General features: G+C 35.4%; 1 protein-coding gene across 1 annotated transcript in view; it reads right to left on the reverse strand.

The window, feature by feature from the left end:
• Nucleotides 1-437: 437 nt before the first annotated feature.
• LOC105388303 (cytochrome P450 4C1) overlaps nucleotides 438-15,177 on the reverse strand; it is a 33,853-nt gene continuing 19,113 nt past the window's right edge. Inside the window, exons 2-11 of the mRNA XM_038111702.2 lie at nucleotides 11,773-11,951; nucleotides 11,050-11,139; nucleotides 10,707-10,820; nucleotides 9,701-9,886; nucleotides 3,788-3,984; nucleotides 3,392-3,455; nucleotides 2,826-3,015; nucleotides 2,270-2,421; nucleotides 1,638-1,817; nucleotides 438-862 (exon numbers count right to left, since the gene is read on the reverse strand). Of these exons, the coding sequence (XP_037967630.2) occupies nucleotides 708-862; nucleotides 1,638-1,817; nucleotides 2,270-2,421; nucleotides 2,826-3,015; nucleotides 3,392-3,455; nucleotides 3,788-3,984; nucleotides 9,701-9,886; nucleotides 10,707-10,820; nucleotides 11,050-11,139; nucleotides 11,773-11,935 (1,491 nt within the window). The 5' untranslated portion in view covers nucleotides 11,936-11,951 and the 3' untranslated portion in view covers nucleotides 438-707. The remainder of the gene's footprint in view (nucleotides 863-1,637; nucleotides 1,818-2,269; nucleotides 2,422-2,825; nucleotides 3,016-3,391; nucleotides 3,456-3,787; nucleotides 3,985-9,700; nucleotides 9,887-10,706; nucleotides 10,821-11,049; nucleotides 11,140-11,772; nucleotides 11,952-15,177) is intronic.

Here is a 15,177-nt window from a genome sequence, read left to right on the forward strand (position 1 = left end):
TTACTTGCTCCCCATAACAGAATAATATGGTAAAAAACAAATACTTCAGAATACTAAATTATTCAAACATGTTAGTATTTAGTATTCTAGTAGGTACGAATATATTATTAGGTATATTATTATTAGAATAATTACCAGTGATCCGTGAATTATTCAGCATAATTATTATATTTTTTATTTATTTAATACTTTATTGCACAAATATAACATAAGTGTACAAAAGGTGGACTTAATGCTAAAAGCATTGTCTACCAGCCAACTTACAACCTATATTCTAATGAATAAGTATTTATTTATATCCTATGATTGCCATCTCATCATTGGAAAGAAAAGCAGAGTACTACACTTTGTAGAATGTGCTATTTTTCATTTCATTTTTATTTAAAATCATATATATGCGTAACTACCTACCTAAGTGCGAAAATGAAAAGCGGTGATTCAATTTCACAAAAATATATTTTTAAAGGTTTTACGTAAAACTGTTTTAGGCGCGTTTTCACCACCACCGAAACAATTACGTAGGGCCTCTACCCTTGTACCCATTTGTTATTTTTTAACCTTTTCCATTCACGGGTAATGCTCTTATCTCCGTTACTTTCACCTCACTTGTAGGTAGGTACTTATTAACATATCCATAAATTATCTTGCATTTAATTATAAAATCTAGAAACATATTAATTAACAGGCACTTGAGCAATGTTGTTTTATTAGTTTCTTCGTTGCAGGGCGATCTGCCAGCCCGACTCCGGCTTTATAATGAAGTCCTGCTTCAGAACAAAACTGTCCATGTCAGCTGTGACCCGGTAGTGTCGGAGTAGGTGCGCCAGAGATGTCTTTATAGACATCGTCGCATACGTTTTACCTGGAATAATTAATAGTGTCATATTTTGTTTGCCGCCGAAAAAAAAGAGCGGGCGTCTGTCTGTGGTAGAGTAACTCACAAACAGCTCAGCCGATTTTCGATTTGTTTATTTTGGGTCATAGTTAATGTTACCTCCAGCGTTCTTAGCTATATTTCATCAAAATAGGCTAAGCCGTTCAAAAGTTATGTGAATTTTAGTTTTGAATATCGGTGATATTTTTACGTTGGTTACTTAATTTATACGTGGGTTACAAAATAGTGCAAGTAAGCAAAAAGAGGGTGATCAGGGGATGATTGAGATCAACTTTTGAAACTTTGTTAGACTCATTGACTTTTTACCATTTTTGATTTATTTTTTATAATTGCGCTGAGTACGAGTATTGCAGCATCCTTTTCTTAATGGTATTAAAATTAAATAATTCTAGCCAAAGGACATCAATAATGGGAAACCTATTACGTAAAAATGACCTTAAAATATTATTATTTTTCTAACAATTTACGTTTTCGCATTGTTTTGAAATTTTCAACTACAGAATATTAAATCTGGTTGTTGACACTATGATTTAAAAGCGGATAAGTACGAGTATTATGAACGAAGCATGTCGCGGATTAAATTATGTAATTTTATATTTTATGACAAAACAAGTGGTGAATTTTATATGGCATAGTTAATTTTAAAATAGACATGCATGAATAAAAAAAATAATTATGGTTTATGTTCTTGACTTTTCAAAAAGCGGGGCAAATTGCCTCACAAAACGCCCAATGTCCTTACCTATACAGTTTCTTCTGCCAACACTGAAGGCGCTGAAGGCAGCGGGGGTCGGTATGAGAGCGCCTCCACTGATCCACCGCTCAGGCCTGAACACCTCCACGTCAGGGCCCCAACACTCGTGGGAGTGCATACCCGCGACTGACAGGAGTATTGTGGAGTCCTTCGGTATGGTCACGTTTTCTGAAGCAAAATAATAATAATAATAATCTTTATGTGCATACATAACTTAGATTTCTTGGTGTGTACCTGTGCAGCGATTACAAGATTTTCGAAATTACGTTAACGTTGCGTATCGTCAACTGTCACTGTCAAATGTAAGGTGAAAATTGTTAGTTCCAAATGTGACTACGTTGGCGCTGTTTTTTTCCATATGTTTGTGTAGTATCGTATAACGCTAGCAAATTGCCACATTAGCCCGTGATAGGCCCTCTGAAGTGCATTGCTCTCATTCTAAAACAGCGATACGGCTCGCGACCTATCATGTGGGTGCAAATTTACAGCGGCAAGCGAGTCACCTTTGGATACCTCTTCGGAGATTATAGTCATGATCATAGTGAACTTATTGTGTTTATTTATGTAAGTATGCATGCCAATCAAATTACTGGTGTTATGTAGACTAAAACTTAACTTACTCAATTTCACATCTTTCTGGGCATATCGAATAAGAACTTGCACTATCGGTATAACTCTCAAACTCTCCTTGAGCACAGCTTCAGTGTAAACTAGTTTGGGCATGTCTGCCTTAGTCACGTCTCTGTCTGAGTTGCCGAAAACTTCCGTGAGTCTGAAAAATATCAAAGAAAACTACCTCAGAAGTGTTTCTGAAGTTATTGACGGAAAAATCTGCAAGATAATACACTCTATAGCAATGAAAAAGTTCTACTTGATGTGTTTCTATAGTTCTCAACGGAAAAAAATACCAGATGAATACCTACACTCGCGGGCAATGAAAAAGTTCCACCTACAAACAGACAAATATTGAAGCACATTTTACATCACATCTAAATATTACCTAAACAAACAAAAACGTAAATATTTTATTAAAGTTTAAATTTAATCTCTTAAATATTTCGGGACATTATTTTGTGTGGGCATTTTCTAAGTGGAACTTTGCTCGCGCGATGATTGTATGAAAATATTGCCTGAAATAAATGAATTAATTATTATTGTTGCTTATTAAAGACTTACTCTCGATACACTTTATCCTGGACTTCGGGGTGGCTGCCAAGTAGGAGCAGGGTATACATCAGAGTGGTGGAAGACGTGTCGTACCCGGCTGCTATCATGGTGTCCAGTTCTTCCCTGATCTGCTGGTCCGTCAACTCCCCTTTGTCTCGGAGTTCCAACATCAAGTCTAGGAATACTTTGAAGCGACGGCCTGTATAAAAGTTAAGCGTCTTAACGATACAATTCTTAACAATTGACTCATACGGACATAACTACTTATATATATTATAAGTACAAAATAGAAATTTAGGTACTTACAATTACTTAAGTATAAAACTACGAAAGAACTACCGTCTACTCCTAACTATAAATATGTTAAAATAATCTTAAGACTGTTTTATGAAAAATAACATAAGTTTACATTTGATATCAAACGAAACATACAATTTGTACCTATGTGGAATCTGAGTCTATACGTATTATGTATAGTCTTTATAGTTTAGGAAACTATATTTCTCGATATCTTCTACCTAATAGTAAATATGTAGGTTCTATGTCCTATGAGTATGTTTAATATTTGTACTCACCACTACCGTAGTTATCAGTATTGGTATCGTTATCTTTTTGAGTAAGCTTTGTGGTTTGCATTACCTGCAAAATAAACAGGTTGTTGCAAAAAGGGTATACTAAAAAACCGCATACCAGTAAAAAAAATTCTACGAACTAGTCACAGGTACCTACAGGAAGATGGACAAAGGCGGTCACAGAATGGAGGCCTAGATACGGGGGAACAGCTGTTGGCAGATCAAATGCTAGATGGTCCGATGACATCTGCAGGGTTGCGGGGTAACAGTGGACCAGACCGGCACAGGACCGGAAAAATTTACGTACAAAAAAGGAGACCTACAGTCAGCGATAGAGGGCTGATGATGATTTCTGCCCTCTGCTCCACTGAACTCAAAACAAAGAAATCCAAAGCTCACCTCGTTGGACATATCATGCACTATTTTGGCGACCTGTTCCTCTTGTCTCTTCAGGCTGGATCTCTTGTACAGGAAGTCGTTGTGGTACCAGAATTTGACGAACCGCTGCCGGGGGATGCTGAACATATTGGAGGCCGCCTCGCTGTACTCCTTAGTCACCAGGTTCTCCCCAAGCTTGGGAACCCCTAGAGCTGTACCTGTACGGACAGCAAAAGAGATAATTACAACAAAAGCATGAAGATTCTGAAGGCACAAGATTTTTATTTTGTGATTTCAAACTTTACTTTGCCAGTGGAAAATTTACGCACGATTTACGAATCATAGGTCGTCCGTCGTTGTCCACCGCACACGTCAACGTCACGTCACGAGAACGAGATTATTTCAGGCCGAGTTTAGTATTGTGCGACAAACTTATCTGTTCCGGTGAGATCGAACTAAATTGATCCATATCTCATAACTTACCAATGAATTATACAGGGTTATTTGCAAGTAGACCTGATCCTTTCAGGAGGTGATAGAGGAAGGCATTTCCAGTCGATTATACCCTATAATGCATTTTCCGAAACTTAACCATTTCTAAGATATTTAATATTTAAAGATTTTTTAAATTTTTGCCAAAATTTCATGTTTAAAACCGAAAATAAAAAAAACTAGCCATATTTCAATACTTTTTTTGTTTGTTTAGCATTAGTAACATCTTAATAAACTAATTAAAATAATCAAATGTTTCTAAAAACATATAAGTCACAAACATGCATTATATCCACTAGAAGTTTCGTCAAAAAAAAAATAATAATAATTATAATATACCTACAAATATACTTACTACTTACTTATTATAACTAACTAATCAAAAATACCCCTCCGAGCCACACCCGACCCAAAGGTACCCATGACACTGGCAGCGTTACCACGCTGCACAGCCAGGGATAGCCTCTGCATCAGGTGTGCCCCGGAAGAAGATCCCAGACCACGACTCCTCAAGCGTCTGGTGATTTCCCTTAAGAAGGCCCTGCCCTCTTCTCCCCACACCCCCATCGTCTCCACAGCCAAGGGCACAAACAGATACCGCTGCATTAGCTGGCTATATTTAAGTTTTTTAAGCCGAGCCGCGGCTTCAGCAGCGGCACCCGCATTGGCCGCTGTAGACTGCACGTGAGACGGCGCGAGGGTGCAGACGCACGTCGCGTCCCAGAGTAAACTGCGGCCCTTCTCCCACGGCACCATGGTGAGTCCATCCGGACGCTTGCCATCAGCCCGGGACAACCCTGGTGGCTCCAGGACCGCCGGGACATCCGCAGAAACAAGAGCTCTCCGGACGATGTCATTGATAGCATGGTGCCGTGAGAACCTGCCCGCACTACGCACACAGTGTAACCCGTGACGTCCCGATTGATCCACCCGCGCGCCGCAGACACAAACATGGGGTCATCAAACAACATCAAATCAAATGTGCATTCTCTCTCTCTCAGCCTTCCGTAGTCCACTGTTGGACATAGGCCTCTCCTAACGATCGCCACCCCAAACGGTCACCCGCCATCTGCATCCAGCGGCTTCCCGCTACCTTCCGCAGATCATCAGACCAACGGGTTGGGGGGCGACCGACACGCCGTTTGCCGACACGGGGTCTCCACTCCAGAACCTTTCTACTCCATCGGTCGTCGGCTCTGCGGGCTACGTGGCCAGCCCATTGCCACTTCAGCGTGCTAATCCTTTTGGCTATGTCGGTAACTTTAGTTCTCCTGCGGATTTCTTCATTACGAATCCTATCTCGCAGGGACACGCCTAACATAGCCCTTTCCATAGCACGCTGAGCAACTCTGAGCTTGTGGATAAGCCCTTTGGTGAAGCACCACGTCTCGGCTCCGTAAGTCATCACTGGCAACACGCACTGATTGAAAACTTTTGTTTTCAGACACTGAGGTATGTTTTCAGTGAAGATGTGTCGTAATTTCCCGAACGCTGCCCATCCGAGTTGGATTCTACGAGCTACCTCTTTATCGAAGTTGGATTTACCTAATCGGATCAAATGTGCATTATTCGACTTAAATTAGACACAATACCTCAAAATAGATAAATATTTAAAAAAAATCATCAAAACCTAAAAACAAATAAGTTAAATTAAAAAAGAATTTCATATAACAATTTTTTGTGCACTTCAACTTAAAAACATTGTCAACTTATAAGCTTTCAAATGAGATATTTCAATATCAAATCGATTTAGGTATCACCAAGATATGGCCAAAACAATCAGAGAAGGCGGAGAAAACTCAACAGGGGTTTCCAACTTTCCATACTAAAGTGAACAGGACTGAAAACCATCACAATTTTTACCTTTAAATTGCGCTAATTTTGTTAGTTTTTCTGTTGAATTTTGTCCGCCTTCTCTGATTGTTTTGGCCATATCTTGGTGATACCTTAATCGATTTGATATTGAAATATCTCATTTGAAAGCTAATAAGTTGACAATGTTTTTAAGCTGAAGTGCACACAAAATTGTTATATGAAATTCTTTTTTAATTAAACTTATTTGTTTTTAGGTTTTGATGATTTTTTTTTAAATATTTATCTACTTTGAGGTATTGTGTCTAATTTAAGTCGAATAATGCACATTTGATTATTTTAATTAGTTTATTAAGATGTTACTAATGCTAAACAAACAAGAAAAGTATTGAAATATGGCTAGTTTTTTTTATTTTCGGTTTTAAACATGAAATTTAGGCAAAAATTCAAAAAATCTTTAAATATCTTAGAAATGGTTAAGTTTCGGATAATGCATTATAGGGTATAATCGACTGGAAATGCCTTCCTCTATCACCTCCTGAAAGGATCAGGTCTACTTACCAATAACCCTGTATATTCATATAGATTAGATTATAGGTTATATACAGGGTGGCCCAAAGAGTGACGTCCAAAGGAAAATGTTTGATTCCTTAGGTCAAGGGGTAGCCAAATCACCCCCATGTATGTTCAGCAATTTTTAGTAGTTTAGGAGTTATGATTGTTTTAACTAATTTTCTACGAAAATCGACCTCAGTAGATCAATTATGTTTTATTATTTTTTTGGATAACTTTTTAAAATTATTTTTTATTTTTGTGTCATCCTCTTAAGTTGTTCTTTTAACCATAAAAGTTTCAGCTTCCTAGCTGTAATGTAAGTTAGTTATTTTTATATCGAAAGTTCAAATTATATCATCGAGCTAGACTGCTCTGAATTTTCAACTTGAAATTAAAAATTGAACTAGATATTCTCATGGTCCCTTATTAATTTTAAAAACTCCGCAAGGTTCCAAAATAACATAAAAATAAAAATAAACTATAGCTTAATGGGGTATAATTTGCAGAAAACAGCCTTCAAAGGTACTTGGGTGGAAATTACCTCATTAGTCAATTGTTTCAGAAAGTTGAAAGATTCCTGTTATGTCATTACTAAGGACTAATTCAGTTAGAAAATGTATCAAATTAAAGGGAAAATAAAATTATTTACTATTATTTTTTATTTAAGTTACATTTTTGAATGTAATTTCTTAGTAAAATGTTTATGTCTGAGTTGTAAGATTTATGAGATAATTGTATTATTAATAATAAATAAATAAACTCAAATAATTCTTTTACAAAATTACTCACAATAAATTTTCAAAATGGCGACCTCCCACAGCAATACACTACCTACATCTACGCAAGATATTTTCTACAATCGACCTCAGTGGATCAATTGTATGTTTTATTATTTTTTTGGATAACTTTTTTAAATTATTTTTTATTTTTGTGTCATCTTCTTAAGTTGTTCTTTTAACCATAAAAGTTTCAGCTTCCTAGCTGTAATGTAAGTTAGTTATTTTTATATCGAAAGTTCAAATTATATCATCGAGCTAGACTGCTCTGAATTTTCAACTTGAAATTAAAAATTGAACTAGATATTCTCATGGTCCCTTATTAATTTTAAAAACTCCGCAAGGTTCCAATATAACATAAAAATAAAAATAAACTATTGCTTAATGGGGTATTATTTGCAGAAAACAGCCTTCAAAGGTACTTGGGTGGAAATTACCTCATTATTCAATGGTTTCAGAAAGTTGAAAGATTCCTGTTATGTCATTACTAAGGACTAATTCAGTTAGAAAATGTATCAAATTAAAGGGAAAATAAAATTATTTACTATTATTTTTTATTTAAGTTACATTTTTGAATGTAAATTCTTAGTAAAATGTTTATGTCTGAGTTGTAAGATTTATGAGATAATTGTATTATTAATAATAAATAAATAAACTCAAATAATTCTTTTACAATTTTACTTTAAGTCAGAAATTTTCTTTAAGTCAAAAAAGGGACAAATGTAAAAAATATGACATCTGTCAAAAAGTTAAACATGTCAAAAAAGTAACTTTTCTAAAAAATGTGACATCTGTCAATAAGTGACATCTGAATGAAACAGAGAAGCGTATAGGCGACTTAAAGAAAATTTCTTGCGTAGATGTAGGTTGTGTATTGCTGTGGGAGGTCGCCATTTTGAAAATTTATTGTGAGTAAATGTGTAAAATAATTATTTGAGTTTATTTAGTATTAATAATAAAATTATCTCATAAATCTTACAACTCAGACTTAAACATTTTACTAAGAATTTACATTCAAAAATGTAACTTAAATAAAAAATAATAGTAAATAATTTTATTTTCCCTTTAATTTGATACTTTTTCTAACTGAATTAGTCCTTAGTACTCGTAATGACATAACAGCAATCTTTCAACTTTCTGAAACAATTTACTAATTAGGTAATTTCCACCCAAGTACCTTTGAAGGCTGTTTTCTGCAAATAATACCCCATTAAGCAATAGTTTATTTTTATTTTTATTTTATATTGGAACCTTGCGGAGTTTTTAAAATTAATAAGGGACCATGAGAATATCTATTTCAATTTTTAATTTCAAGTAGAAAATTCAGAGCAGTCTAGATCGATGATATAATTTGAACTTTCGACATAAAAATAACTAACTTACATTACAGCTAGGAAGCTAAAACTTTTATGGTTAAAAGAACAACTTAAGAGGATGACACAAAAATAAAAAATAATTTAAAAAAGTTATCCAATAAATAATGAAACATAATTGATCCACTGAGGTCGATTTTCGTAGAAAATTAGTTAAAAGAATCATAACTCCTAAACTACTAAAAATTGCTGAACATACATGGGGGTGATTTGGCTACCCCTTGACCTAAGGAATCAAACATTTTCCTTTGGACGTCACTCTTTGGGCCACCCTGTATATATAGGTTTATATAGATATAGATTATATAGATATAGATTATATATAGGTTTATTAAAACCACAAGGGTGAATTACCACTATAGGCAAACGTAAAATCTTACAGAATCAAGAAATATTAGACATTTACGTGAGTTCTCACCGGAACAGATAAGTTTGTGGCACTACTACGATATGACGGATGTACAGTGCCACAAACTTATCTGTTCCGGTGACAGCTCACGTAAATGTGTAATATTTCTTCATTCTATAAGATTTTAAGTTTCCCAGTAGTGGTAATTCGCTCTTGTGGTTTCAATAAACCCATTTAATCTATATCAATGTATATAATTATATTTTGACGAAACTTCTAGTGGATATAATGCATGTTTGTGACTTATATGTTTTTATGAATAAATGGATACAATTTATAATAATATTATGAGATATGGATCAATTTAGTTCGCTCTCACCGGAACAGATAAGTTTGTGGCACTGTATATGTACCGCTACTTCGGCGACGTCATCTCGTTCTCGTGACGTGACGATGACGGCGTGCGGTGGACAAACGACCATAGAGTTGAATTTTAATTACGAGTGATTTGGTGCTATTGTGGTGCACTAGTCACTGGAATTTTTTCATCCCGAGTGTATTACTCGTAACTACTTACGGCAAATAATTTCCAAGGCGTTTTTAGACAAAGCCGGGAAATGGTCAAACTTCCCCTTGTCCACTTTTGACGCCAGCTTGGACACCAGCACTCGGGACTGTTCGTTGAATATCTCCAAGAACCCATCTAGAATGTGTTGGTTGAACGCCGGCACCAACAGTTTGCGATTCCGTTTCCAAATAGGCACTGAAAAATTTAAATAGTTAGGTAAATAGATTGCTTTTAATCGCCAAGCACCTTCATACCACTAAGGAACGAAAGTCCAGCGATGGCAAAGAATAGCGCAAAGTCTTCGGCGTTTCAGCTAAAGCTATCAAAGTTGCTTCTTTTTGGTCTGGACAAATATAAAAAATCGCATTTCACTGACACGAAAGAAGAAGAAGCTAAAACTATTCCTGTGACAGTTCACAATTTTACTTTTTTTTAACTTTGTTTATTTAGTAAATATAAATTATTACATATTGTACACAGTACCTTGCGCTGAAACCAACAGATTTAAGTGCGATATGGTGAGATCCCTGAACTACTCGACGGAAAGTAAATAATACTAACTTTTTTACTATTCCGAAATCTATGTCATTTAATATATAATATAACATTACATATTGCATTAGATATGATTCATACAATAAGTCGATAGACAAAATATATATAGAGAAATCGTTAAACTTCTTAAGCTGCGTACAGACCAGCCCTACGAACGCCCAACGCTGGATATTTATAATACATAATACAGGGCAGATTGCAGTAACGAAGGTCAACGAAACACATTCGTTGGCGTTCGTTTGGCCGGTCTGTACGGTACGTAGCTTTAGCTGAAACGAGGTATAGTGGGTAGAGGTCTTTACATAATAGTATACCAGCTACCCTATTCACAAAAGTCGCTCGTTTTTGTATCGTTACGATCTAACTAAGATATTGCGGTGTCTCGCCACTCAGCTTCTTGCCGTATTTTTATAATTTTTATTACATTACATTGATCATTTCGACTATTAAGTACACTTACCAGATCTGGCTGTGAAGAGGCCTTGACCGACGAAGGCTTCGCCGAATGAATACAAGAAATGTTTCTTCAAACATTCATTCGCAATTTTATGGACTGTCTCGGGATCTGTTACCACTGTCAAATACAAAGATGATATTACAATTATTTCAGTTTGAATTAGGTATAAATGGTTTAGATAAATATTAGCATATTTCGATATAAATACCTACTAGGTTCATTTTTTAAAATAAATAGTTACAAAAAAAATACACTTGAAAAGTATGTTGATAATATTTTTGTTTGATTACTACCCCCTCGTCACAGCGAATAGAATAGAATATGTAAGTAAGTAAATAATATTTACCGTAAACTAAATACGGTCCAAACCACATAGTAGCAACGCCTCCACGCTCGTTCGTTTCTTTGCTAACATCTTTCAATACATTGAATACATCTGAAAATAGAACCTTCATCGTCAATTTGTCACTTTGTATGAGGAACATAATTTAGTAACGACAACGCTAAGCGCGAGGCCCCATTGGTGCGTTGCGCCGTCGCGTCGCACTCGTCGCTGCCATATATTTTTATAAACGTTCCTTTTGGACGTTGACTATGCATCGCAGCACAAAACAGAGAATGGGGCCTCTCCCTAACAGTCTGATTCGCAATTACGCACAAGAAAATGACATATTTTATATTTTGACAGTAATTTAGAAGGCAAATATTTCACTTACTATTGTTTAAATCAAATTGATCATGCCATATTGACATCTTTAAGCAGACTGGCTTCCCTGTATATTTTTTTATAATTCTATATATATATATATTATATTTCACTCACGGGCAATAAAAAGGTTCCACTGAGAAAAACACCAAATTATTTCTATACGGAAAAGGCTAGCTTAATGACGCATTTAGCAACATTGAAGATCGGAATATTACCCAACTAAAAACAATAATATTTTGTCCAATTTTTTTAATAAATGATTGAAAGAATTGGTTTTGTTTGGTGTCAGCATTTTGTGAGTGGATCTTTTTCATTGCCCGTGAGTGTATAAAATCTAGTGACAATAAAAAAACTACTTACGAACACCGTTCCCAAGGAACTTGTGAGCGTGTCCAACAATGGGCACGTAACCCGATATCATTGGAGCTTTGCTCGCCACGCGCCACACTCTCCATTTAGTGGCGACATACCAAATGATGTAACCCACAGCTATGGATCCCAGTAGAAGCAATGATACAGACATTGATAGGTAATTGGTTCTGTAAAAGAAAAAACTCTTTTTATCCAGTTGTACCTCATTTTAGTAAGTGTCATAAAAATATTATTTTGAGACGACGACGACGACGCAGCGACTCAACGCACAAATGGGGCCTCATCCTAAATTGTAAACTTGATTCCTGCTCAAAGTTCAGCCAGTCATAGCGCTGCTCCATAGGTATAGGTACTTTAGATAAACTTAACTTTCTCAGTTGCAGAAAAAATATTTAAAAAAATCACAAAGTCGAAAATGATTTCTAAATAAGTAAAAAATATTTTATGACTGCCGCGCACTGCTCCACATTATAAACCTTCTTAATAAATACATAATCTATTTTCGATGTAAACTATTTTCTCAAAGAGAGTTTACCACAAAAGCTAACCGTCCTTAATCCCAAGTACAAAATAATAATAATAATCTCATTCGCAACACATTTTTGTGACGAGAACTTTGACTCAATCTAACTTTTATGGGTTCCTTAGTAGTATTGGAAAAAGAGAAAACAACGTTGAATATTACACAGGCTGTTGCAAAAAGAGTAAACTAAGCCGAAACCTACATGTGCAGCATGGTATATCTTTAAAAAAAAACATTCTCCATAGTAAAAAGTCACGTGACCAACAAAGTTTCTATGGATAATGCAAAAAAAAATCGCGAATTTTGAAATTCTGTTTTCATTTTCGGGCTAAGATATACCATGCTGCACATGTAGGTTTCGGCTTAGTAGGTATACTTAGCCTTTTTGCAAGTAACTGTATACAAACAATTTTTTATGCTTTCTAACGACAGCCTTTTGAAAAGATGAAAAAAGATAGAAAAAAGATACATCTGAACAATCGGAACAATATCTCGACAGTTGACTTGGTACTTAGCTATTTTCATATTTTACGAGTATTATATTCTATCCCTTATTTTTCTGACAGTTTAGCGTTGGAAGAAATAACAATGAAAGAGGATTTCGTATCTCCGATGCCAAGAATTGAACTCCTTTAGTACATAGGTACCTAGCTAATGGCTGGTTCCCATTATTCATTCCTTCTGTTAGGTTGATTAAGATGACGTTATGAATATAAAAAAGAACTATTTTTTTTATTTATTCAATTGTTTGTTTTTTGTTACTTTACTATATTGGGTTGGGTGACTTGTTGAAATTGTTGAGTTCTCGAGTGACAGGATGTTTCAAAAGTGGTATAGTAAGAAAGGAAGTGACTGCAAGTAGTATGTAGAAACAGGCAACTTTTATTTATATATTCCCAAGTAAACCTTTATAAATGAAAATAGGCCCAGAGCAAAATAAAATTAAAGGTAGTTGTTTATATAACCTAACCATAGTAACCAACGTAAAAAACCCTTCATCACAGAAAATAGCATATCTTTTGAACTACTAAAGAGATTTTCATGAAACATGGCTAAGACCACTCGTGGTAACATTACCTATGACACTAAAAACAAAACTAAAATCGGTTCGGCCGTTTGTTAGGTACCTACGCTATGTACGTGTCTAGAAAAATACACCCACGCAGACACGTTAAACTTATAACAGCCCCATTTTTCGTACGGTGGTAAAAAATATACACCAACTGTCTCGCAATAACTCAAACAGAAGTGAATCTCAGTCGACGTGTATTTCAGAAGAACAATAAAGAATTCCTTCTGACAATAAAAGGTATATTGACATAGGAAATCGTCTGAGCAGTTTGCTTTAGAGCCTTTCGGGAAAACAGTGTTGGGAGCTTAACTGGGTAGTTCCATCGGGCTTTGTGCTCGTACGAAGTGCAGCAAAATGTGCAATCATAGAGAGGGATGAAATTTATCTATTTTTTATTTATTTGATTCACCAATAAAGATTACATAGACGACCGAATGGAGTAGTGGTTAGTGACCCTGACTACTGAGCCGAAGGTCCCGGGTTCGATTCCCGGCTGGGGCAGATATTTGTTTAAACACAGATATTTGTACTCGGGTCTTGGGTGTTGATATTTATATTTAGTATCTATCTATCTATGTATTTGTGTAGATATATCAGCTGTCCGACACCCATAACACAGGTTCTGCCTAGCTTGGGGTCGGATGGCCGTGTGTGAGATGTCCCCACATATTTATTATTATTATTATTTACATCAATTACATGCTAAATTAAATTAAGTCTAACGATAAATGCATCTTCAATTATAGGTGAATACAGCATGCATTATACAGGGTTATTGGTAAGTAGACCTGTTCCTTTCAGGAGGTGATAGAGGAAGGCATTTCCAGTCGATTGAACCCTATAATGCATTATCCGAAACTTAACCATTTCTAAGATATTTATTACTAACATTATTTATTTATTTATAAACACAATCATTATTTGTATACTTAATACACATTTTCAAAAATGGACTTAAAAAGTAGTGTATTACTAAGGCGGGCTTATTGCCAAGAAGCAATTTCTTCCAACCAACCAAGCTTAATGTAATAGTATTGTGTAACTATAACGTCAAGCGGCTATCCACTTCGAGGGCTACATCTCAATGTTACGGTAAAGTTATAAATCAGGTTTTTACTACGACAGCTGGGCCGCGATGAAATGGAGACAAACGATCCTCTATGTTGCGGTGAAGTAGCTTTATTGCAGCTGGACTGTTCTTAGATTGAGTTATGTTATGATGTAATGAACATTAGTTCGTGTACCTATCATAGTTAATTGTTCGTAAAATGTTGGACATAGGGCTCTTCCTCATCCAACCACTACCTAATAAACGACTAAATACGACTTTTTAGTTTATCCTGCTTTCATATACTTATAATTTTTTGCACTTTTCTACATTTTTACTTGTACCTCCTAGGTAGGTTGTAGGTTGGCTGGTAGAAAATGCTTTTACCATTAAGTCCATATTTTGTACACTTATATCTCATATGTGTGCAATAAAGTACATATTAAATAAATAAAGCAATGTATCGGTACTCCTGTATAATGAGTACGGAATTCTCTCAAAACGTTACGTTCATTATTTCACTGTATTCAATTAAAGGCACCAACTGCCTGCACGCAGTTTAGTTGTTGTTATTTTACTTGTTATTATGCAGGTATGTTATAGATACTTACATAAATACTTAGATACTTACATAAGCTTTTGTTGCGAGATTCGCTTTGCCTCAAATTGTTTCAGCTTCAATAATGCACGGTGTCAGCTTACTACAATGTGTTTTATCAAAATTGGTCGAGCCAAAATCCGGTTAAAGAG

The sequence above is a fragment of the Plutella xylostella genome, chromosome 26 (assembly GCF_932276165.1).
Source record: "Plutella xylostella chromosome 26, ilPluXylo3.1, whole genome shotgun sequence".
Taxonomy (NCBI): Eukaryota; Metazoa; Arthropoda; class Insecta; order Lepidoptera; family Plutellidae; genus Plutella; species Plutella xylostella.